This window comes from Gobius niger (assembly GCF_951799975.1).
Source record: "Gobius niger genome assembly, chromosome: 6".
NCBI classification, from domain to species: domain Eukaryota; kingdom Metazoa; phylum Chordata; class Actinopteri; order Gobiiformes; family Gobiidae; genus Gobius; species Gobius niger.
In genome coordinates, this window is record NC_136857.1 from 32,523,734 (window position 1) to 32,550,564 (window position 26,831).

The following is a 26,831-nucleotide window of genomic DNA, read 5'->3' on the forward strand; positions in this document are numbered from 1 at the left end:
CTAAAGTCATGACCAACTTGCAGGGTTGGTCTGAGCAGTAATCCAAACATCCTCATGCAGCATGTATTCGCGCAAAAAGGAGGCGTTCGGCCCGAGATCGGCCACATTCAAACCAGAGGCGCTCCGAACCAGACTGGCTGTGAGACCACCTGTTTAGCTGCACTCTGAGCGGCTGTTTAGACCATAAAGTGCTGTGGTTGGATTCACTGACCCAAAAGTCCCTTTAGGTCGACCTAACCAGAGCCCACAAAATATATAGTGATATTTGGTGTGGGGACCATTTCATTTTCTCATTTTCTGTGGTTCACGATTGTCCATAACCATTTATTGGGAGCTACAAATGTCTATCATAGCCAATAGTATCGTCGTATCCGATTACGTATGGCTGTAAACTTTCGAACTAAACTAGAACACGGTCTAAAGCTTGATCAAAAGATGGCGTTGCGTCTGCTGCTGTGATGTTGGATCTGTAAATAAACTTTTTTTTTAGATCCATACATCCATTTTTTTTTGATTCTATGTATTGCCTCTGGGTTAGAGCTTAGATCGGGTCCAAAAAATCCAGCCCGACCTGACCCATAGAGCCTGCGGGGTAATTAACTTGAATTGTCGGCCCGAGCCCAAAACAAACCCAATGTAAATGATTTATTTAAGGGATGTCAGTGTCCTTCCTCTTTGCCGTCTCTCTCTTCTCCATGTTCATAAACGCTGTTCATCACGCTGCATTTACAAAAGCCTCTATTTTATAATAAGTATAATCACATTTTGTATCCAATAGACTCAGCCTATAGTTTGTATGTTTATTAGAGATTATAATGAAGCCCAACCCAAACCCGACTGTCAGGAGTCAGGCTTAGGCCTAAAACTAAACTCTAAACTCATAGCATCTCCTTCCACTCTGGACGATTGCCAGATTGCCCTTGAGAAAGAAGTACAGGCTCTCTGTGAACGTCCAGCTCTGGTGTCAGTTCTGTTGCACGATCTAGATATATATTTCTATACATTGTAAACCGGAAATTGTAAATTAATGTTTTAAAATGGATCCTGAATTCAAACTTGACAGCTAAGTTCGTTTGTCCAGCTTCTTCCATCTGAGGCAGTTAGCCAAAGTAAAGCACTTTCTGTGAAGTGAGCGTTTAGAAACTGTAATCCATGCCATCATCACTGCCCGCCTGGATTACTCTAATGCACTTTATTCATGAGTGAGTCACGCCTGCATTTCCCGACTGCAGCAAGTGCAAAAAGCTCTGCACATCTTTTAACTGGCCTATGGAAATTCAAGCACATCCCCCCAATGTTATCTTCTCTTCACTGGCTGCCTGTGCATTTTAGGATCCAGTTTAAATTGCTTTCATTTGTTTTCAGATGCTTAAATGGTGCTGCCCCTTGTACTTCACTGAGCTCCTCAAACCCGCCCTCCTTCTCGGCCGACTGGCTCCTCCTTAGCGTTCCAAAGAGTTGTGGAATGAGTTACCGTTATTTCTAAGACAGGCCCCTTCTGTACCTGTTTTTAAATCTCTTCTTACTTGTCCTTTTAATTTGGCACTTGGTACACCCTATGAGGCTCACAACTTCAAAGTTGTGTATTTGTTTTTAGTGTATTTTCAATTATTAAGTATTCAGCTTTTTTTGAGTTGTTAGACGTGAAAGAATGTAATATATGCGGATGTAGAAATAATACGTATGTAGAAATGAGGGTTGAGAAATAAGGAAGGCTTTCTGCTGTACCAGCCACAGAGGAAAACTAACCCACCTATGTCATCAATGAATGCATAGCTTTTATACTATGAGTGCTACTTGCATGTACAGTCCCAATCAAAAGTTTGGAAACACTTTTTATGCATCGGCTTTTCTTTATTTTCAACACTATTTCCATCATGTGATTCTCAATAAGACATTAAAGTATGACTGATCACATGGGATTCGTCCTTTGTTCTAGTAATTTTCTCAATGAGCTTCGTAAGGTCATCCCTGAAATGGCTCAAGAGTCTGTGAAGTCAAAACCATTTCTATGATGACATTGGGAAACTCACTGAGAAAGTGTCAAAAGTGCAAAGCGGAAGCAGAAGGCGTCTATTTTGAAGAATCTAATTCAATAAACAATACATAATTCCATATGTGTTCATGCGTAAATAAATGACTTCAGTGAGAATTTACAATGTAAATAGCCTTGAATACATAGAAAAAGCGTTTCCAATCTTTTGAACGGTACCATGTATGGCGGGGGGTCTGGGGGTCATTCCCTATAGAAATGTTGATTTTCAGGTTTTAAACACATTCTGGGTTCTATAATACACATAAATTTAAAGGATTAATTCAGTTGCTAGTTCATCAATTCCAGTGAAGAGGTGGATAGTACTCAGTTACATTTACTCTTAAGTAACTTTAGTTTTATCATACAGTACTTTTTAGCTCTACTTGAGTACTATTATAATGAAGTATCTGTACTCTTACAGTAAAAAAAGGGAAGAAAAATGTAACTCATTTCACGGTGAGTAAATCATTAAAGCAGTATTAAGTAACTCATGTCCCTTGAGGCCATAAGCTCCACTACAGGTGTCGTAGCATGTTGCGGTTTTGTACTCTTTTTTTTGTCCGTGAGAGTAAATCTTACGCTGACAGAAAAGACAAAGGGACAGAGGGATATTGTTAATCCAGTTACACAATGGAGATCTTTCTTTTTTTTTCACTCAAACTTGGCTGTAAATACTGTTTAAGTGGCGCTAGCCCGCAGTTAGCTTTGCCTATTAGCCTGCAAGCTTCTTCGGGATTCATGTGTATTGGTGACTCCTACCCGGTGGCAGCGAAGTCGCAATTGTGATTTTCTGGCCAGAGACACCAGGGGGAGATGAAAGACCCCCCAATCATGCCATTAACACTTGTATTACCCCCAGAGGGACTACGGGAAGGATTTATTGAGGTAAACAAGTTGCTTAGTACTGCTTTAAACAACAAATCTTATTTTTTACTTCATAACTATTCCTTTTTATATGTTTTTTTAATATATTACAGTTTTCACATTATTTCACATTATTATACTCACACTGCTTTTGGCACTCCCTTATTCAAATATATCCCACTCACTCTCGTTATTGACGGTTTCCTCACCTCGTAGCACACCTCCTCAGAGTCCTCCTCCTTGACTCCGCTGGATGTGGTGAAGTCCAGAGGCTCGGCCCACTCCGGAGCAGAGGACGAGGGGTGAGAGGAGGAGGGGAGAGAGGAGGAGGAGGGCGGCAGGGCGGGGGGAGAGGGGGAGGTCTCCGTGCTCGGCTGGTCCTCTTTCTTGCCCTTCTTCATGCTCAGGTCCAGAGTGCCATTCTCGTCCACCTCGATGTCCGAATCCTGCAGGTACAAAGAGAGTTCAGAATCCAAGGAAGAAAAACTCAAAAGTTAATACAAACATTTGCCGTTTCGGGTAGAATTAGTAATATTGTCCAGTAAAAACTATATAAATAAAAGAGAATGAGTGTTGCTGGTAAAGGCAACACTATAGTGTAGATCCTACAGTTTAAACCAGTTTGGGAATAAACTTCCTCAATCCCAGCTCCCGTCCCCGATAAGGTCTCAGTCAGTGGCAGTGCAGCCTCCTGAACTCTGGAGGTTCTTAGCTTTCAAATGAGGAAAGGCCTGTTCGCACTTGTGCTTGTGTTCATGTGCAGGTTAGAGCAAACCAAGTTCAGCTGTAAAGACATTTTTAAAACACTAAGAGCCTCGTATAAACAATCACTCTGAGTTGACTCCATCGGCACGTCCTCGAGGGGCGGGTCTTCACCTTTACGTGGGAAAAGCTTGAAATAATACAATGTTCATGCATCTTTCACAGCCAAGCGATTCATCATAAAAATAACCTGCACAATAGTAAATTACCAAAACAAAATGTTTGAAATAAAAGTGTATTAGCGATGGTCTTGCTAACCCCTCATAAGAAGGGGACATTAAATAAAGCGGAAAGCAAAACTGCTCCGTGAAAAGGGATGATACGACACCAGCTGCAGAAGTGCATCTTAAACATAATAGAGCCACATGAGCACTGCAGGAGTACCTTGGCAGCAGGCGGGGGAGGCGGGAGAGGCTGGAGGGCCTGGTGGGGCTGCCCGCTCTCCCAGCAGCGCGTGGACAGGTTGAGGATGGCAGTGGCTGCCATGTGTGCCGCCTCTGCGTCCTGGCTATAGTCGTAGTCAGAGGAGGGGTTCCCTACGGCAACGTATCCCGCTGACACGCCGGGGCCAGGGGACGGAGGCTTCGGGAAGGGTTTACCTGCGGGACAAACGCCAGCCTCAGTCAACAGATCCAAGACACATCCCCACATCCCCACACCCACATCCCCATCCCCACATAAACCCATCCCGCTTTTTGCGTTTGTGTGCAATAATAAAGAGCTCTAGCTCAGCAATGGAAACATGTATAGGGCCCTGTCTACTAAACATAATTCGAGGAACAACCATCGAAAATGTGCTAGATTGAAAACTTTTGGATTTATAGGCTGCTAACAATGGCAATTTTTGAATTTCGGATTTTTTCCCCCCAAAATATCAGGGGCTCTAGAAAAGAAGTGTACTGAGTGATCATCTTCATATTCTAGATTTGAGTTTATTAGGATAAAACCTGTCCTGCAGTAGAAGCAGGATGTCGATCAGATAAAAGATGGCATTTGTTGTAACCTGAACAAGAACTAAGGTCAAAGCCAGGACTGAAACTAAGGTAAGGTACTCAGGGTAAAGTGCCATTTTAGAGTTTATTCGTTTTAATTAGAGATTCCTAAATGTATGCATTAGTAAAGTATTTAAGTGAGATGTTTTTCTAGTTCAGTAATTAACCTAACCTAATTAAATTTATGCCAATTGTATAATTTATAATTTTATGTTTTAGTCCTTGGTCTAGGCTTGGTGGGACTAGGAAGCCAAATATCTTCGAAGCCATGCCCATACCAAGACTTAGCCAGGTGTAAACCCGGACGAAACCCGGTCCACTCCTGCTCCCTGACCGTGTGTGGTGCATGTGCAGCTCACTTTTGAAGGCTTTGGGTGAGCTCTCGCCGGAGCCTGGGACTTTGGGAATGAGCGTCCTCTTCCCAAACACCTGCACGTCGAAGCTTGCATAGTCGAAGGACACCTTGGAGTACTTCTCCAGCTCCTTGGCCAGGTTGGCCCGGGGTGTGGTGGCCGGGCCGGGCCGGTAGCTGCCAAACTGCGGGATCTCCAGCTGCTTCACAAAACACATCGGCCTGGAAAAAAAAGGAGAGACTGATCATCTCTGCTGTATGTACGCAGAAAACCAAAACAGAAGACGGAAACTGGTGCTGTCTCAATCTATTCATTTTCAAAATCACAGTCATCACACATCGCAGTTTCTTTTAATGATATTTATTAATAATGTAATAATTATCTTCATGATTTATACTAGGCCGATGTAAAATGCTCTAATTTGAAGCCTTTTCTCACATTTTATTAACAAACTAATAGCAAATTCATAAATCTATGTGAAAACCCCAACTGCTCACAATTTGTTCTTTATAATGAAGATATAAGAACGTGTGACGTCAAAATTTAGGCCATCCGAGAAACCGCTCATTCACTCCACCCTCAAAGGTTCATTATGGAACTTTTCATGCGTAAAAAAAAACGTAATATTTGTTCGTATTTGTATTTTTGTGACACAATAGTTGTATGGGTGGTTAGCGTGGCACCTTTACTTTTGATCACAGTGGCCGCTACAACGCTCCAAGATCTATTGTTTTGTTTTCTGGTGAGAGGGTCCGTCAGCAGTGAAGACCGACCAGAAACTCTAAAAACAATCCATCCTAGAGCCACTGTGATGGAAAGCATTTTTTTTCCACATAAAAAGTTCCACAAAGCACCTTTAAAATGGACCTCCATTAATCCATGATCTACCATTGTTCCTCCTGCTACAGTCGTTACTCATCAGCTTCTATTCCATACATAAACATTCATTTAAAATTTAAAATCAATACTGAGGTCCCCAAAAGCCACAAATACCCAATAAATATATTTTTTTCTACTTTAATCTTTAAAAATTCAATGTTTTTGCGCAGAGCGGACGATCATGGTCCAGTCCCTATTTTTCATGCCTACAACCAAAGCATTCATTTTGATAAAACGACATGACAGTACCTGAGGACGCGGTCAGAGTTGGACAGGTCACTGGAGGAGGGAGCCTGCTTGTCCGGACCAACAGTGCGGTTCAGCTTTGTTGCCGCAGCGATGGGGCAGCCGGACAGACTGAGACAAAGACCACAGTGACCAACATTATATTGGAACAAAAGCAACTGTTCATTTCACTTTAGATATTAGGAATAATAAGTCTTGTTAAGTTTCGGGTTAGGCTCACACCAGTGGCGGCTGCTGGTCTTTCAAACAAGAACATCTGTCTTTACACTCAGCCTTTTGTGCAGACAGGATTTAACTCATATAGTTGAAATAAAAATGTTGAAATTCAACTATTGAATTGGGCCAAATATTTAGGGGGAAATGCAGTATTCCTATATCACCAAGTCCAAACAGTAGCTACAACGCTAGGTTCCAACTAACACCAGAAAACACAGAATTACTCTCTACAGAAGTCTTTTATCCTTTGAAAGCTTCATAAAAATGTTGCCCATTACCAAAATGAAGTCCATTCTTGTCATGTTGGTCTAAGACGCTTTAGTTTTTCTCTTGACCGCAGCTAATGCTAATGCTAATGCTAATGCTAATCCTGCTCTCATGGACACAGAGCAGGAGGAGCAAGAGCTGTCAGTCAAAGCCTTCTATCCTCCTTTTTGCGGAGACAGCCAATCAGCATTCAGCTGGTGGGTGTTGCAACACATTCTTTGCTTTTCCCACAATAAGAGTTAGCCTGTTATCAGCCAGTTATCAGAGGCTGCTTTCTAAACAAAGAGCTTCAAAGGGATTTACAGGAGACTACAGGGAACTGAAAAACCTAATTAATAACTGACATTCTCACAAAACACACTCTGGTGGGTTTATCATGACATTTAAAGCAGAACTAAGTAACTTATGCCCCTAGAGGCCATAAGTGTCACTGCAGGTGTCGTATCATGTTGCAGTTTTTTACTCATTAATTGTCCGTGAGAGTAAATACTACGCTGACAGAAAAGACAAAGGGACAAAGGGATATTGTTCATCCAATTACACAATGAAGATAATTTTCTTCACTCAAACTTGGCTGTAAATACTGTTTAAGTGGCGCTAGCCCACAGTTAGCTTTGCCCGCTAGCCTGTTAGCTTCTTCTTCATGATTCCATTAGTGTGTATTGGGGCCTCCGACCCGGTGCAGGTAAAGCTGCAAGTGTGGTTTTCTGACCAGATGCACCAGGGGGAGATGAAAGATCATCCCATTAACACTTGTATTACCCCCAGAGGGTCTATGAAAAGGATTCATTAAGGTACAATAAAGTACTGTTTTAATAGCTACCTACATTTTTTTTGGGAGTGAAATTTTGGGGGAAGATCAGCTTAACTTGAAGAGCCGCCACTGGCGCATAGTTAGGTAAGTAGTAATAGAGTGACAGAATAGACCCTGAGATTAACCTGCGGTGAGTGTTGCGGTTACTGTTGACGTGTCCCTGTCCCGTGCATCCTGGCGTGGGACACTTGAGGACGTTCTCATGCATGGCCAGAACTGCACACAGTCAGTACACAGCGTTGTTAGTACACAGTTAGTGTGTGTTAGACCTGCCCTGGGACGGAGAAGGTGACCACTTACTCTCGGGGGGGATTCGGTCTTTATGGGGACAGCCCGACAGACTGCGGTGGTGCGGGTACAGGCCCGTCACATGACCCGTCCCATCGCAGCCCGGCGTGGGACACTTCACTTCTCTCTTCTCTGAGGGAGGAACACCCGACAGAGTCAGACACTGTAGTCAACAACAAACTGACCTTTTCAGATTGAAACCATAGGTGTGAGTCTGACAATGTGAGGAACTTGACATGTGATCTGAAGGAATTTCCTCACTTAGTTTAGAGAGGTAAACACTATAATAAGACATTGTCTGTCTGATATGTCCACTCTCGCCTGTAACTCCTCACTTACACAATCAGTAAATACATCTACCATAAGTTCGTTCAGCCGACCAAATTACTTCACTTTAATTAACATGGATTTCACATAAATGAAGAATGCTTGGGTTATTGCCTTTTTGCCTGAGAGAGGAAGACACTCTTCCAAACGAAATGATCTCATGCACAAACTATAGTACATTTACACGCCTGACCAAACAGTGGTTGTTATCAAAGCAAAAATAAATGGTGTGGTGATAGTCTTCTGAAGTGAGGCTGTTTTTAAGATGTGAGTGAAATAATGATGCTTCTGTGTGTATCAATCTGTTTATATTTGATGCACTTTTGTAAGTATAACATCAACCTGTCCAGGGACTGCACGTGGAAATTAGCAATTGTTTTTGCTATTAACTGACACATGACTTCTTTATTTAGACTAATGTCTTTTGTGCATTGTCCTTAATTCAAATTTAAGTTGTTTTCACTCATTCGTGTTGTGTCTCCTCCAACTCTAACAACGGATTAACGCATAGGCCCTGATCCCATGGGTGCTGCGGGGCTGGAGCACCCACTCAAATCTTTGGGCACCAAGGTGAATTTGCCCTAAATACAAAGAGATTAAATAAATATTGCTTATCCTGTAAAGCCACCATTCCATTCTCTGCAAATACACAAGTGCGGGGCGGTTCATAGGATTATTTCACGTGCGGCGCCGGCATTTCGCTCTGATCGTTAAGCTCCATAGGTAGAGCGCCGGGCTCCCAACCCACTGCAAGATTGATCCCGACCCCACATTTTTTTCTTTCTGGACTGGGCACCCACTGGGAAGAACATAAATCGGCGCCTATGCACTAAGGTCTATGTTGACCTGTCTAGTGACCATCGCTGCTTACTTTTCAGAATGCATTATGAGGGCACTACTTTTTCTCTGGACATTTGGACACAGCCAATGACATATGTTTATGAGTGCCCGCCTTGGCCGGTGTCGTACCTTTGCTGTGGTGGGACGTCCTACGGGGGCCTGGGAGGATGGGAGGCCCGGCGCTGTGTCCCTGGGCCCCCTGAACCTCCTCGGCCTTCAGCGCGATGGCCTGCTCCAGCAGCAGCAGGTTCCCTCGAGTCATGTCCCAGTCGTCTGAGTCGTCCGTGACCCCCGAGCCTTCGGTAACCCCGGACCCCTCTGTGACCCCGGAGCCCTCGGAGCCGGCGTCCTCGTCGTCTGCATCGTCGTCGGAGCGCACCTCGATGACCACAGTGGCCGGCGAGCTCTTGCTGGAGTCGTTCAGCTCTTCCGGCATGGGCTCGGTCTGCAGCTCCTCCTGGATCTGTGGGGAGCAGACCTTCTCTTGCAGGTCCATGTGCTGCAGGTCCATTTCCACATTGGACTGGGGACTGCTGGGGCTCAGCGAGGTGGGACTGTCCTGGTAAAAGCCATCCTCGTCCTCATCCTCGTCTTCGTCTTCGTCCTGTCGGCTCGGTCTCATGCCTGTGTCTTTGGGCCCGTGGCTGTAATCTCCACTGGAGTACTGATGGTCCGGAGGGCACTGCACCTGCTGCTCCGGGAAGTCCTCAGGGAGCTCCTCAGGACTCTCACAGCGCTGGGCCTCATCCTCTGGGCTCTCCTGGAGGTCAGGAGAGGGATGGGAGTCCGGTAAGAGCGGTGCATGGTCCTCTTCTGACTCCGGAGGGACATTGTTGTGGTGTTCCTCTAGCTCTTCTGGAAGTTCAGGAGACTCTGGATCCTGTGGAAGCTCTGGAGACTCTGGATCCTCTGGAACTAGTTGTTCTTGTAGAAGCTCTGGAGACTGTGGTTCTTCAGGCTTCTTCAAAACATGTGGAGAGTCAGGTTCTTGAGATTCCTCTGCAGTGTGTGGAACCTCTGGAGCGTCTGGTTCCTCTAGTTCCTCTAGTTCCTCTGGTTCCTCTGGAGCAGGTGGTTCCTCTGGTTCTTCTGGAGAGTCTGGTTCTTCAGGTTCCTCATGTTCCTCAGGTACTTCTGTAGCCTCTGGTTCCTTTGAAACCACCACTGTCTCTGGGGCCTCTGAAACCTCAGGAGCCTCCTCAGTCTCTGGTTCTTCTGGAGGATCTGAAACATGCAATAAATTGTATTTACTGATGAGTTAGAAGCATAGACTGTAAATGAACAATGGACAAATTACATCTCCCTTCTTCCTGAAGCTATAAGGAAATGGGGGCTGACTCTGGCATTTCCTAGCTCATATGTATGGAGGACCGTGGCTGCCAAAACTATAAATATATACATAAATAAATAAATAAATAAATAAATTTAAAAAAGATAAAATTTGCAAAGAAATGCGTGCAATTATGAGAATAAGTGCATTTATTTCTGTATTTATTTATTTATATATTTATTTATTTCTGTATTTATTTATTTATTTACATATTTATTTATTTTTGTATTTATTTATACATTTATTTCTGTATTTCTCTATTTATTTCTCTATTTCTGTATTTATTTTTGTATTTATTTATTTATTTATATATTTATTTATTTCTCTATTTATTTATTTATTTATTTCTCTATTTATTTATTTATTTTTGTATGTATTTATTTATTTCTCTATTTATTTATTTATTTCTCTATTTATTTTTTTATTTATGCATTTATTTATTTATTTCTGAATTTATTTATTTATTTCTCTATTTATTTATTTATTTCTGTATTTATTTATTTATTTCTGTATTTATTTATTTATTTCTGTATTTATTTCTGTATTTCTCTTAATGAGATGCAAATCATGGGGTGGGTCGGGATGCCTCTGCTGTAAGCTCATTGGTCAATCTTTTTCCTTGCTCCAGAGCTTGTCCAGCATAGACGGCCATGTTGAGATCACTGTGTTCTCGCTATAGCCATGTCAGAACGAAAAAAAAAAAAAAGCATTCTTCCATATGCAGCAATTGCATTGTGTGTGTGTTTTTTAAACAAATAAGTAAATTATCCTTTGCTCTGGGTCGCTGAACAGCCTCCATTTTGGAGTGGTGAACGGTTGCATGTTGGACCTCAAGCATATCTAGTTGGGGACTGCTGTGCTATGTTCTAATGAGCTGAGAAGACTGGCGGACAGGAGAATCTGTAGTGTTGACTATATTATTTTCCGTTTGGATCAGTCACGTAAAGTCCCGTCGCCAGACGTCAGTCTTAAGGCGGCATTAGTAGCCTACTACTATAAAGAACATATTTTTCGGTATTCGCGTAGCCCTGGCGCACACTGATCATTACATTAAACATAATCAACAGCAAATATGACCAGACCAACTACAGCTGTAACATCAGTCCTCGTGGCGGAAACGTCAGTAGGCCTACATGCGTTTCTCCGAGCTGAGCCTCCTCATCAACACATCCTTCTACTCAAACTTGAACTTATGAGTGAGGTCCTTTTCAAAAGCAGCTGAATGAGCTGGGCCTTGCGTCTGTGCAGAATACTGCGCCGATGCAACGAAAACACGTTTCCGAGCGTGGAAAACGACCGGACTCTGGGGCTGTAGAACGAGCGCCTGCACCCCCACACTCCCCTCCACACTCCCCCCCACTCTCGCGCCACCGTTTGTACCATGAATATGGCTCGGTCAGTGCTGTGGCCGCGTCCACTTTTCAGTCTCTCTCAGCCTTCACTGAAAGCTCCAGTGTCTGAGTGTAAAACGCACACTTCGAACGCGGGGACTTTTCGGCGGACTTCAGCGCTTTGTAGTAAAACACACACGAGCACCTGTCACTGCCTTTGCCTCTCACGAGCATCGTGGACTCTCGGGGCGGAGGATGATCGTTGATGCCCCTCTATCATATCACCTATATTTTATTTTGTGCCCAGACAACACGGGAGCCGTGCGCAATTGCGCACGAGCGCAGCTTGGAAGGAACCGTGCCAGAGAAAGAGAGAGAGGGATGAAATGCCGCCTTCGTGCTAGAGGAGGAAATAGTTAGGCTACTTGTTGTGGAGTTTGGGCTGGTCTAATCGGGCAGAAAGCGCGAAAGTAACACTGTGCAAATGAGTGATCTTTGCCCAATTTGTAGTGGTTTGTAGTGGGCACACGCATCTTGACAGCATGGCGCTTCTCAGCGCACGCCTGTAATGTACATGTACGCACTTTGCGCGAGAGCTCGTCGCGTGCGGTGTATTAAACCGATTGAAAGCGCAAAGTAACACTTCGCACATGAGTGATACGTATCTTGGCCCGGTTTGTCGTGGTTATCCGGCCATCCTGCATGTTTTCTAGTGGTTATACCCGTCGCTATGGGCTGGCCATACGGGGCCATGCCCGCCCCCCCTGACACAGATGTGGTGTAGTAGACTACGTGATACGCAGACATACGCCGTATAACCACGAGAAGGCCTGCAGAACTGCTGTACAACCACTACAAATTGGGCAAAGATCACTCATTTGCACAGTGTTACTTTCGCACTTTCTGCCCGATTAGACCAGCCCAAACTCCACAAGTAACCTAACTATTTCCTCCTCACGGAGAGAGAGGACCGGCGGCATTTAATGCATGTAGGCCTACTGACGTTTCCGCCACGAGGACTGATGTTACAGCTGTAGTTGGTCTGGTCATATTTGCTGTTGATTATGTTTAATGTAATGATCAGTGTGCGCCAGGGCTACGCGAATACCGAAAAATATGTTCTTTATAGTAATACTAATGCCGCCTTAAGACTGACGTCTGGCGACGGGACTTTACGTAACTGATCCAAACGGAAAATAATATAGTCAACACTACAGATTCTCCTGTCCGCCAGTCTTCTCAGCTCATTAGAACATAGCACAGCAGTCCCCAACTAGATATGCTTGAGGTCCAACATGCAACCGTTCACCACTCCAAAATGGAGGCTGTTCAGCGACCCAGAGCAAAGGATAATTTACTTATTTGTTTAAAAAACACACACACAATGCAATTGCTGCATATGGAAGAATGCTTTCTTTTTTTTTTTTCGTTCTGACATGGCTATAGCGAGAACACAGTGATCTCAACATGGCCGTCTATGCTGGACAAGCTCTGGAGCAAGGAAAAAGATTGACCAATGAGCTTACAGCAGAGGCATCCCGACCCACCCCATGATTTGCATCTCATTAAGAGAAATACAGAAATAAATACAGAAATAAATACAGAAATAAATAAATAAATACAGAAATAAATAAATAAATACAGAAATAAATAAATAAATAGAGAAATAAATAAATAAATAAATAGAGAAATAAATAAATAAATGCATAAATAAAAAAATAAATAGAGAAATAAATAAATAAATAGAGAAATGAATAAATACATACAAAAATAAATAAATAAATAGAGAAATAAATAAATAAATAAATAGAGAAATAAACAAATATATAAATAAATAAATAAATACAAAAATAAATACAGAAATAGAGAAATAAATAGAGAAATACAGAAATAAATGTATAAATAAATATAAAAATAAATAAATAAATATATAAATACAGAAATACAGAAATAAAAAAATATATAAATAAATAAATACAGAAATAAATGCACTTATTCTCATAATTGCACGCATTTCTTTGCAAATTTTATCTTTTTTAAATTTATTTATTTATTTATTTATTTATGTATATATTTATAGTTTTGGCAGCCACGGTCCTCCATACATATGGACTTTCCATTGAAGAGTTTTTTATTATTAATTATGCCAATCTGATCGAACCATGTTCTAAATAATGGATCTGGCCAAATTGCTAGCATGAACAAGCTTCGGTTAGCCCATGCTGAACACTATGTCCATTCTTAATTTACAGTCTATGGTTAGAAGTTGCCTTGCAGTTGGCCTGTGAACATTACAAAAATCGATTCCCCAACACCACCACGGTCAATGCTTTCTCCACCACCACACAAGCAGTTCTGTCACCGGCACTTACACCTCATGAATGCACTAAACCTTTTCACAACTTATGCCTCGCAAATACTCAACTGTATTCAATCAGTATGAAAGGGATGTAAGACCAACTTTTGATCATTAAATAATTGTCACACATCTGAGACAAAAGAGTGCGAAGAATTAGCTCTGTGTAAGAATTAGCCCTGCGTCAGAATTACAGTGACCCAGTATGTTGGTTTTGTGGGCCAGAGTATTTACCTTTACCTCCTTCTCTAGACTCACCACCATAGAGATCACAGAAGTAGTCTTGACCATCTATTGCTATAAATGCGTTTCCCTCGGGTTCCCAGAGTTGTCTTTTATTTTATTTTTTTATTTATTGTCAGAGTCAATGGTCAATCCAGTCCCTGTATAAATGTATTATCATGCATATTTCAGTACATTACATGTTTTCCCATCAAAACAGGAAGTCCAGGATATACAGTTGTGCTCAAAGGTTTACATACCCTTTTTGTTTTTACTATTTTTCAAAGAATATACCATAGACGAATTCAAGCTGTCACTGATGTTAATCCACAGTACTAAAAACTGGGGTATGAAAACCCCAGTTTCATTATAATATAAAAATGGCAAACTCAACTTTTTGTGTTTTCTTTCATATTTGAAAAATAGTCAATATCCAGCAAACATAACTCCATAGTCTGCAGGGCCCTCACACTCACCCGCACTGGCCGCCTCACTCTCCGCTCCTTTCACCTCTGGGCTCTTCTTCTTGGGCGCCGACTGGTCCTCCTCCTCGTCCAGCTTCCTCTTCTTCACCAGGGGGCAGCCTACAGCGCTGCATCACAGAAGGGGGGTACTGCGTGAGCGCATGGACGGGGACTTTTTGATGACTTTACGTGTAGGGGAGGGAGATTACCTTCTGTGACGCGCATATCGTCCGCTGACATGGCCCTTGCCGTCGCATCCAGGCGTGGGACAGCTATTGCTATTGAAGACAAATGACAGGAGCGAATGAGACAGGGTGAAGGTGCAGAGGAGATGTGCTGGTGAGGAAGGGGAACGCACCTGTCCTGTTTGAGCTCCGCGGCCCCCGGGTCAGTGCTGCCTGAGGGGGCTGGGGGACACGCAAAACAACATCAGCAGATGACATCGGCCACAAATGCTTTGTAGTGAAGGTTTTATTTTGTTGACATTAGCAAGGCCGTGGGAACCCAGGGTGCAGAGGGCACTGCAGCACCCCCTGGTGGATTGTCTATGCATTACAGGCAATATTTAATCAATAGGAAATAAGCAAAGTTTTGGGGGGCAATCTTGTCTCTCAGCATCCCCTAGCCAAAATATCTTCCCACGGCCCTGCCTATTAGCTACAAAGATTTTTCAGAGAAGATTGTTGATTATATGCGTAAATATGAATTCTAGTTGTTGTTTTTTTGCAGTTCAAAGCTCAATAAATCAGGCTGGGAATTAGATATAAAAAAAATCCCTCTAATAAAATGTTTAAAATATTTAGTCCAAGCCTGGCAAGTTTGGAGGCCACAGAAGCAGCTGAAGTACAGAAAACAGCACCATCAGTCGCCTTCTCGTGCTACACGTGGATACCAAACATGTCGGTATTTGTGAACCATTAAGAGTGGGAAAGACCAGGGATGCCGTCACGTTTTAGCTAGTTTAGTTAGTAGTTTAGTTTCCTGGATATCTCTGACTCAAAGCGACAAAACGTCAGAGAATAACCATCGCAAACGGAGAGTTCAACTGCAACGAGCTGGCATTGACCGCTGCTCTCTTCACATGGCCTTAAGAGAGATACTGATTGAATATGCAGGATTACTCAAACCAGAATGAATAAAACAAGCCCTTACTTTAAGGAGCAACTTAAGTGTATCTAAAGATAAAAAGATAAAAACAAAAAGGTCCTGCAACATAACAGAAAAACATTATAATAACATGTATTTGGTGAGGTTCTTGCACATACTGAAGTGCAGATTTCCACTTTCTACATAAGCAATGGACAACAGGAAGTGCTATTTTGCCTTTAGGGTGGGCTTATCATGCATAATTCAGGCAACTCAGCTGAAATCATGTCTGTTACTAAAAGACGCCGTTAAGGAGTTAGAGACGGACTGCTCAGGATTTGACTTTGCCTGGAGCTCCCTCTTAAGGCAGCAGTGGGAATGACACAGCGGATACACTCTTTCAGACGGTTTCACGGTTTCCTTTATTATTTTTTTAGCGAGCACTTTTGGGGAACTCGGACTCACCGCGCATGGCTTTGGAGCGGGTGCGTGTCCCCGCGGTGTCCTGACTCATCTGCGAGAGACAGAAAGACAAAACCCCATCAGAGAGGGACAAAAGGACAAGCAGGGACAAACATAAACAGAGAGACAGACAGAAGGAAACAGAGTCAGTGACAAAGTGAATTTACTCAAGTACTGCACTTGAGTCCAGTTTTTCAGGATCTGTACTTGAGTCGTGTTTTAGTTGAGAACTTCTTTTACTCTCCTACATTTGAAAGATAAATATAAAACATAATGCTATAAAGGCTTCAAAGTAAAAAACTAAATTTGTCCATGTGTTTGGTTCATGGGAAAAGCCTTGAAGCGCACACTCCAGAACAGTAGGTGGCGCTGTGCAGATGTGCAGTGAAATGTCACTGACTCACAACAAGGAAGAAAGTTTGTCCCCGTCGTGTTGCCGTTTTGTTTTTATTGCAAACAATAAAAGAGGAAGCCACTAAATCAAAATATTAGTATAGCTTCCAAAAAACGAATGGTTGATGTGATTGTGTCTTTTGTGTTTTTCTGATTTATTCGTTTAATCAATGGCATTTGGTGAGTACGGAAGCGTCCGGATCTCACTTGCCTATGTGTTATTTTTTTGCTGGTGTCACCTTATTTCAAGATATTCTTATTTTTGTAGGATACAATATACAGTTCATAATAAAACATATCAGGTTATTTCATGAGACGAGGTGACCATGATTGGTTCTGGATGCTAGTGTGTGCCTGCCGAGCGGCCCGGGTCTTTTAATACAGACACATTCTTTTTTCGTTGTAGACTTCTTTTGCACTTTTTACGTTCAACGTATCAACAATGACAAGCTGCAATATCTTTTCCAAAACTTGTGGCTAATTGTTTGTTTGTTATTGCACCAGAAGATGGCACCGCATCACGCCACGGCATGTTCTGACCACTGTGGCCCAACACCCTCCGGCATGTTCTGACCACTGTGGCCCAACACGCTCCGGCATGTTCTGACCTCTGTGGCCCAACACATCACTATGAGGTTAATTTGTGTTTTTATTATCAATGTGTTTTTATTTTTTCACTGAATTTATGTATGATTTTTTTGCCTCTGTATTTCACCAACCATATTGAAAAATAATTCTGTGTATTTTTTTTCGTTGCTGAAAAAAAAAAGTCAGCGATCAGTGTATTTTTTTTCGCTGCTTCAAACCCTATGACGGACAGCCAATCAGATCGTGAGCTCCCAGAGCGCAGCCAGGAAGGAAACTGACTGCGTCCAAAAGTCAAACTAGGCTTAAAAGTACTCACTTAAACCCAGAATAAAATTCTAAAACTAAATGCATCCATTGTCGAAGTGTGGGATCTGATCACTGGTGTTGTACCAGGTTGAAAGGAGCTGGTGTTTTTATAGAAACTTAAGAATAAACGAGTGTTAGCTTAGCGCTCACTCATTTCTATGGGTTAGCCTAGCCTAGCGCCGTCCATTGGTTTACATGGAACAGTTAGCATTGGACAGTAAACCGTGTTTTCTCCTAAAAATTCTCAACAAAATTGAATAATCCCAATCTCAACAGTTACATGTGTCCTATTTGTACATGACATATATATATGTATGTATGTATGTATGTAGGCTATGTATGTATGTATGTATGTATGTATGTATGTATGTATGTATGTATGTATGTATGTATGTATGTATGTGTGTATGTGTGTATGTATGTATGTATGTATGTATGTATGTATGTATGTATGTATGTAGGCTATGTATGTATGTATGTATGTATGTATGTATGTATGTATGTATGTATGTATGTATGTATGTATGTATGTATGTATGTAGAGAGAGAGAGAGAGGCATTTTAAGGGCAAGTTTTAACATTGTTCAGAGTGAATGAATAAATGAATGCACTGTTCTCACACTACATCCACCAGGGCTTCCTGGTGTTCCCAAACTGTCTCCCATCCAAGCACCAACCAAGCCCTTCCTGCTAAGCTTCCGAGGTCTGACAGGGCATAGCAAAGGCGGTATGGCCTTTTTGTCCTATTTAATTAAAGTCGAATGCTAAATTTATGCTAGGTCATATAAAGAACAATATGAACCACTGCACTGGATCATCACTGCTGTCACATTTAGGAGCAGAACGGCACATTCATTCATTCATTCATTCATTCATTCATTCATTCATTCAGAACAAACAATGTTAAAACTCATGTACAAACATGTAACTATACAGTTGAGATTGGGATCATTCAATTTTGTTAAAATTTTTAGGAGAAAAAACGGCTTACTGTCCAATGCTAACTGTTCCATGTAAACCAATGGACGCACACTTCGACAATGGATGCATTTAGTTTTAATGTTTTAATTGTTTTTTAGTCAACGTCAATGTCAACTTTATTTGTATAGCACGTTTACAACAACACTGCCCAAAGTGCTTCACATACAGGTACACAATATACAATTACAGTACAGTGAGTACTTTTAAGTCTAGTTTGACTTTTGGACAGTGAGTTTCCTTCCTGGCTGCGCTCTGGGAGCTCATGATCTGATTGGCTGTCCGTCTTTGACTTTGAAGCAGCAAAAAAAAAATATGGTGGTGAAATACAGATGCCAAAAATTCAATTACATAAATTCAGTGTATAAAAAACACTTTAATAATAAAAACACAATTTAACCCTCATACATCACGGAATGTTCTGACCACTGTGGCCCAACACATCAGGGCATGTTCTGACCGCTGTGGCCCAACACATCAGGGCATGTTCTGACCACTGTGGCCCAACTCATCAGGGCATGTTCTGACCGCTGTGGCCCAACGCATCAGGGCATGTTCTGACCACTGTGGCCCAACGCATCAGGGCATGTTCTGACCGCTGTGGCCCAACACATCAGGGCATGTTCTGACCGCTGTGGCCCAACGCATCAGGGCATGTTCTGACCGCTGTGGCCCAACACATCAGGGCATGTTCTGACCGCTGTGGCCCAACACATCAGGGCATGTTCTGACCACTGTGGCCCACTCCAGTTGTGATTGTTGTGGGGCACTTCAAGTCCAGTCATGGTTAAACTGCCTGATTACTGATACTCCATTTAGCGTATGGGTCATTATAAGAACGATCGGTCATCAGTCAGTCACCTGTGCCACAAGAAAGACAGAACTGGCCCAGGCACGACTGCTACCTGGGTTGGTAATGATATCATGAAATAACCCGTCATTTTTTTTAAATCATGAAAACGTGATATTTTATTCATGATAGTGTGTTATCATGAAATAACGTGATCCTTATGTTGTGTGAATATGAAATTATCTTGAAATAACGTGATACCAAATAAGTGAGACCAGGACACTTCCGCAGTTGAGCGCACATTTCACTGCACTGATAATAATAATAATAATAATTTGCAGAAAATTAATATTTGGTTGCGTTCACATTCTAGAAGTCTATTTCAACGCAACTCTACAGAAGAGAAGCAGTTTTTGAAAGACATTTCCAAAAAGCAAATGTCCCAATGTTTTCCCCGATCATTTTTTGACAGTGATTGGATTCACAACCCTTCCACTTTGGACGCCTCTATATTGAAATAGCTCAGCCACAGTTCATTTGAGCTGGTAGAGAAGACTTTGAACTTCGTGACAGGTTGTGTCTCATGTGAATTGGCACAGATTAGCAAAGACTAGGAATCTGCATTTTGGAATTTTCAGCTGCTCTGCCTCAATTTTAAACTATAGGTTCTTTAGATAAAATGGTAAATGGACTACAGTGCTTTTCTACCTTTATCAGGCCCAAGGCGCTTTACAGTAAGGAACCAGTCACCCATTCACAGACACTGGAGGCAACTAGGGTGAAGTGTCTTGCCCAAGGACACAACGGCGGTGTGCATTTGTGGGAGCTGGGATTCGAACTCACGATCTTCCGATCACGAGACGAGCCGCTCTGTCACTTTTTTCCCTTCTGCCACATTAATGTTGATACAAAAAACACCATTAATAACAATAGGGACAAGCACTCACTTTATCGGTTAATAAAGCAATAACATAGCCTATAATGAAGGAAGCAAGAACAAGGCTACTACTATTTAAGCTTTCATGTCCTGTCTGTGCGGCTCTTGTGGGACGTTGTGTGGATGGAGCGGTGGACTAAAGTGTGACAACCAGCCCCCATGTTGGAGGTGGGGGAGGCGGTGTACAGCCTACCTCGGTGCGCGGCCTGGTCCCGGTTGTCCCCGTTAGAAGCCGGCTCGGTGCTGCAGCTCATTCCCTGGCGGAACCAACACAGTTTTAGTTTCAAAAAATCTTTCACGTTTTGCGAAAGAAAACAAGACAACACGGACAGCTCTAAACGTGACCAAAACTCCTCACGCGCACACGCGCGCACGCACGCACGCACGCACTGTTTGACAGCAGCGTGAACGCGCAGCCCGTCAACCATCGCTTCTTGTTGTTTACATTCATACATCGATATGTTAGAAAAATAAAAAAAAACGAGGCCTGGTTTTGAGAGTCGTTGTTTTAGTTGTACATCGCGCGTAATGGACACGACAAGCGCGAACACGAACATTACGCGCGGTGCATAACAGCCTTTACGTTACAATCGGTTCAAAGAGATCGCCTCGGTGTCAAACGGAGGCCGACACGACAGAGCAGCGGCACAGCTAACGCCAGAGCTGGGCCCTGGACCCTCCTCGCCGCCGCGCTATAAAACACTGAAACCCCCCTGTCAGTACCGCTTTCCGTGGTGCTCAAAAAGTAGCTCCTCGTCTCGTCGTGCATAAGCCCACAAGCCTCGGATTGGGCTTTCGCGAGGCCCAGGCAAAAGGTGGAGGAGGCGGAGGAGGAGGACGACGAGGAGGAGGAGGGGGACCCTACGGAGACCGTCTTTTGTTGCCGCACAGCCGTTACCTGTCTCCGCTCGGACGCCCGCGCACCCCAGCTCCTCGACGCTCGTTCGCGGCGGCAGACTTCACCGGCCAGGTCCCATCATCACCGTCACCACCATCCGCAAGCTTTGGGTCCAGCCTCGGGACGCCTTCAGCACCATGGACAGAACCCCCCCCTCGCTGTAAAGGCTTGCAGCGCCCTCCCGCGACACCGGCCGGGACTGCGAGCGGCGCGGCAGCCAATGAGCGCGCCGCTATCCGCTGTCACGTGATCAACGCAGGGGCCACGGAGGAGATGATAATAATAATAATAATAATAATAATAATAACAATAATAATAATAACAATAACAATAATAACAATAATAATACCGTAATAAAAATAATAATCGGAAAATAAAAATAGTACAAAAGTTCTTTATTCAACCATTAACAGCCCTCTTCACCGTGATCCCAAAGCTTTCCGTGAAACTCCCTCAGATTCCCTTTGTGAGGAGTTTGCTTCACTTCAGGGGGAAGATAGACACTATCAGATGTAATATTTTAAAGTAACACGGTTCTAAATACATCTGATTGTCTATTTGTTCCAGAGGAAACACTGGACAGTTTTGTCCTGGTTAATGCTGAGATGCTTTTCTCCTCAGTGAGGCCCACCACACAATTAATTGATAGTTAACTGTTATTAATATTTATTTTGTTTTTGATTGATTGTTTATTCCGAGTTCAATGTCCAATATTCTTTACACCATTTTTTACATTAACATGTGCAGCTTTTGCAACATTTTAACATGCATTCGTGACATATATACTATGTATATATATATATATACATAATGCTGTACATAAACTCGAAAAGGAGTGGGAGGAAGTATAACTTATAAATTCCCACCCCTGTTAACATATTTACATTAACGTTGTTGGAGCCATAGCAGAGCAATGCATAACAACCTGATGGCAACAGTCAGCACAACGATCCCAGCCAATCCCAGCTACAACAACACAACGGCACACCGGCAACCGCACACCATTTTATCTGCACTCTTGCCTTTTACTGTAATTGGTTAATTTTTATATTGATGTTTTATTGATTTGATCTGTTTTCTTGTAAATGTATGCAACTGTGAAGCCCTTTGAATTGCCTTCTATGAATTGTGCTCTACAAACTTGCCTTGCACCCCTCAAACACACTTACCCCCCGCCCCGGGCCAGTATACCCCCATGAGCCTCTAACTCCACAAACATCCATTTCCACTTTGTTCACCTGCTTTACTAGTTTCGATCACTTCCTGTGATCTTTCTCAGAAGCGCCCCCTGGTGGTGGAGGTGACATATTGTAGGCAGCTTACATGGATTTTCTAGTCAGTAAAGAGAGCTTAGAACCCGCACTTTTATTTTGAGGTGACCACGGATGCGCCTGAGCCCGGTGTTTCCTGGTGGCCGCCCATAACAGGGCTGCTCCTCTTCGGCTCTGATCCTCCTGTCCTCTGACTGGCCACACCGCTTGCACATTTCTGCTACATTGGTTGAATGTTGTTTTGAATAAATGCTCTACGTTAGAGCTCAACTCTTTCTGCTGCGACCCTTGAGTCAAGGCCGAAACGATTAAACATCTGAGAGCCGTGCGTTAAACACTTTTAATGAGGCGGAGTCAAGAACAAAGCCTTCCCTTCCTGAGGGTTTCCGCCTGTGGACGTTCTGTGGACGAGCAGTGACTCGAGTAAATAAAAGGTGTGACCAGCCCCGCCCGGTCTCTCCTAAAGCACATTTCAATCTTTGACAGTAGAAAATAGCCCACCATCTTCAACATCAGCATCATCATCAGTAACAAACAAAAGTCAAACTATTAAAGCCATAAAACTGCATTAGGATGAACATAATGACCACTGGACTGGTCTCTAAACTGAAGCAACAGTCGCTGAAAACACATGACGCCGTAAAGCTCAATAAAGCGTCTAAGCTTATTTACAATATTTATCCGTCTGTCCATAGGTCCAGGTCCTGTACAAATAAATGATGAAGCCAGGTCCTATAGTAAAGTACAGCCCATGGAATTTTCATCATTTGTGTGTGTTTTAATTCTTCTTTTTTACATATATTAGAAGATGTGTATCCAAACCCACAAATAGCAGAAACTTGACTATGATGCTTTTAGACTCGTTTACACTCGAATTGGTAATTAAAGTCAAATAAGATCTGCAGATCAACAAATCTTTATCACCCAGATTTAATCAATGGTTGAGCTGGGAACATCTGAATGGTTCATAATCTGCAATGGTTATGGTTAAACGCCAGCAGTTATAGGAAAAACACATGGAGCTAAAGGTCGACCGATGTGGGTTTTTGTGAGGCCGATTCGCACGGACGATATTTTTTGAAACATTTTTAGACGATTTTTCCAAATGTACTGTCTGCAATCCTGTGTTTGAAGCTTCTTAACAGCAGGGGGCACTGTATTACGGGCTTATTTATTAAATCATTCCTTTTTAGTTTCACCTTGAGCTTGTTTTAAAGACTAAAATCTGCAAATTCCTCTTTTGATTCCAGAATTATAAGAAAAAGTCTGAAACATAAGATTAATGCTTAAAAAAAAAAACTTGACAAAAGTAAAGTAACACTCACTTTTGGTCCCAGAGATATCGGCTTTTTTCGGCTTAGATAAGGCGATATCCAATATTGAAATATACCCAAATATCGGCCCAATATATCGCTCGACCTCTGGCTTAAGAGACTTTGAAGAGTTTCCTGGACGAGCGGACTTCTGAACTGTCCACATGCATTAGGAGGATCTTAGAAAAATAACCACTGGGAAGATTCAAAGATGAGTCAAAATGAGTGGAAACCCTCCTCCTGGTCTGTGTGTGACGACAGAACTCATTTATAACCCGGTAAAAAGCTCTGAGAAGTAGATTTAGCTCAATACATCCTTTGATCATGTTATGAAATAGTAAAAAAGTGTAATGATTAATCTGCAGTGATGATGTGAGCAGGAGAAGTTTGTCCATCACATCTGGTCGAAGACGACGTCAGTGCGTTCTTCTTCAGGGCGGGCTCTGCGTCTCCTGGCTCTCTGTGCTCTCTCGCGCCCCCTGGTGGCCTGAAACGACACCGCACAAAAGAATTAGGGTTCAGCTTCACCAACTCGCGGTGCACGGCCCTGTGTGTAACCGCGGTAACGAGGAGACGAGGACACAGGTTCAGGAGTTAGGACGTGAGCTCGTACCTGGCGGTAGAAGAAGTACGGGATGAAGTTCAGTGGCATCAGCAGGAGAAGGACCAGCGCTCGGACGAAGGTCTGGAAGTCAGACACTGAAACACATGGGACACACGTCACTAAACCGGGACAAACCAGGACAAACCGGGATGAACCGGGACAAGAGATCTACTTTTATTGCAGTAATATCTGATCAGTCGCATCAGTCGTTTTATCCAATAATCGTACTTTGACCAGCGAGGAGAGAGTACGATGGAGCAACATCTACGTCACTGAGAAGGTTAGCGCCCCCTTTGGGTGAAACAGAAAAGCCATTGATATGAATGGGCAGAGATCATCTGTGAACTTAATTTACGAATGAAATGTTTTATTCGTTTTATTTATTTATGGGATGTGAAAAGCATGTGGAAGTGACCTGTCGCTTCAGAGGAGACGGTTTCTCTTGTTTTATGTTGTGATTGCAGCTTCAGCATTCCACCTTCCATTGTTACTAAATGAAACATCTGACGCCAACAATGTACTTTTTAAAATCTTTCTAGAGCAGATGGTTCATGGTTCATTCAGGAGCTGATCTACTGCTGCTGTTGCTAAGGTCAATGTGTCTTTTAAAACCAAGTTTAATAAGTCTGAAAAGTAAAGGCCCATTACACGAGCCTGGCCACTACAGACTTCTTTCGCTGTATTATGTTCAAATATAGTTTAGAATAAACAGAGAATATGTGGCTGGCCAGGCTAATGAAGAGGAGCAATCGATAAACTCGCTTATATATTTGAGCGAGTGTATACACTCACACATTCATAATGTCCCGGCTTCCATGTTCCGGGAAGTTGCTCCATCTATAAAGAACTAGTGAGTGATTATGGTCTTAACTGTGTTCCAGACGGAGCCTGTACCCAAGGCCTTACCTCCTGGATGGATGTAGATGGAGCTGTTTAAACACAGGTGTAGTTCCTTTGTGGCCTTACCTCCTGGATGGATGGGGATGGAGCTGTTTAAACACAGGTGTAGTTCCTTTGTGGTCTTACCTCCTGGGTGGATGTAGATGGAGCTGTTTAAACACAGGTGTAGTTCCTTTGTGGTCTTACCTCCTGGGTGGATGTAGATGGAGCTGTTTTATCACAGGTGTAGTTCCTTTGTGGTCTTACCTCCTGGGTGGATGTAGATGGAGCTGTTTTATCACAGGTGTAGTTCCTTTGTGGTCTTACCTCCTGGGTGGATGTAGATGGAGCTGTTTAAACACAGGTGTAGTTCCTTTGTGGCCTTACCTCCTGGGTGGATGTAGAGGGAGCTGTTGGAGGTGAAGCTGTGGTTGAACACTTGCAGGAGGTAAACACAGGTGTAGTTCCCTTTGTGGGCGGGGCCCACGTCAGTAAACAGGAAGTGGGCGGAGTGATTGACGGCCAGCAGGGTGAGGTTGAGAGTGGGAGAGAGGAGCTGGAAGGAGCCTCCCGGGTACTGCGGCTCCACGGAGCATTTGACCCGGAAATGTGCCCCTATCTGCACCCAGACCCCGCCCTCTCCCGGCGACGCCCATTCACCCTCCTCTGCCCGTGGCCCCCAGAGCTCGCCCTCTGCCCGCGGAGCCCACATCCCCTCAGACACAGACACCTTCGGGACTCCGTTCAACAGATCTGTGGAGCAGAGGTTACATTAATTGTACAGACAAAATGAAAACAATGTTCAAATCCTACTGTAGCTTCTCTACAGCACACCTTTACTCGAACTATAAAAAGGAACTTTGCAAATGTGATGTGTGGTGGTTAACTTTAGTTGTCAACATTGACCTTTCACGGTTTTCGTTGCGTTCAGTTGACTAACAGTTTGTACACATTAACGGTCAGTTGGTTGACAGTATTTTCACATTTAGTTTCCAGGTACATCACAGTTTGAGTCAACATTTTTGGAGTACAATGTCCAGTCCATTTAAATGGGTTCTGTAAACAGCTTTCAGGATCAAAATACAAAAGAAGGGGAAGCAAGACAGCAGCATGGATCCACCTTAAACGTAAATAAAGGGGTTAATTTAAGCATAACCATAACCAGGGGTGAGGCAAAGTCGCAGGCCCACATCAAACCCAACTCAGCTGGCCCGGTGCCTCGATAGTGCTCACACGAGGACCCCAGCAGACCCCAGACCGCCATTACTGAGCAGAGCCATGGACGCCACGGGGTGGTGCCATGAGGCTCTCAACCACCCGCGACGCTACAATAAAACCTATGTTAGTGACTAACAAGCTCTATGAATGAGGAATGAAAGAAAAATAGCTACATGGACCCATCAAACAAAATGTACGCCCTGGAGGAAGACAGAGGAAGTACAAGTGAACGAGGGAGGCTTTTATACTACTGGTATTTGAGCGGTGACGCCATCTGCTGACCGTTTCAATATTTAAAATACATACATTTAATACAGTTATTAAAAATACATTTAAATAAAACTGGTAATGCCACACAAAGGCTGCAGTTGACCTATAATGACCTCTGCGTGAGCTCCTCAGGAGCTGAGATGGACCAGTTTGAGTCAGATGTTTGTCTCTCTGGAATAAGCATGCTGTAAGCCACACTGCGGACGCTTTATCCTGCAGTCTCACATTATTTCCCAACATAAATCATAGCTT

The 26,831-nt window shown here is 43.1% G+C and overlaps 1 protein-coding gene across 3 annotated transcripts in view; it reads right to left on the minus strand.

The window, feature by feature from the left end:
* Window positions 1-21,275, minus strand: part of LOC306964100 (myelin transcription factor 1-like) — a 42,389-nt gene extending 21,114 nt beyond the window's left edge. For 2 of the 3 annotated variants that reach the window (XM_079557995.1, XM_079557994.1), the window contains exons 1-13: window positions 20,850-21,275; window positions 20,320-20,383; window positions 16,138-16,186; window positions 14,945-14,993; window positions 14,796-14,864; window positions 14,599-14,714; window positions 9,013-10,107; window positions 7,729-7,848; window positions 7,554-7,644; window positions 6,135-6,242; window positions 5,013-5,227; window positions 4,046-4,260; window positions 3,109-3,345 (exon numbers count right to left, since the gene is read on the minus strand). In XM_079557995.1, the coding sequence (XP_079414121.1) occupies window positions 3,109-3,345; window positions 4,046-4,260; window positions 5,013-5,227; window positions 6,135-6,242; window positions 7,554-7,644; window positions 7,729-7,848; window positions 9,013-10,107; window positions 14,599-14,714; window positions 14,796-14,864; window positions 14,945-14,993; window positions 16,138-16,186 (2,364 nt within the window). In that variant the 5' untranslated portion in view covers window positions 20,320-20,383; window positions 20,850-21,275. The remainder of the gene's footprint in view (window positions 1-3,108; window positions 3,346-4,045; window positions 4,261-5,012; window positions 5,228-6,134; window positions 6,243-7,553; window positions 7,645-7,728; window positions 7,849-9,012; window positions 10,108-14,598; window positions 14,715-14,795; window positions 14,865-14,944; window positions 14,994-16,137; window positions 16,187-20,319; window positions 20,384-20,849) is intronic. The other variant, XM_079557993.1, reaches the window with a different exon arrangement.
* Between the last annotated feature and the right edge of the window lie 5,556 nt (window positions 21,276-26,831).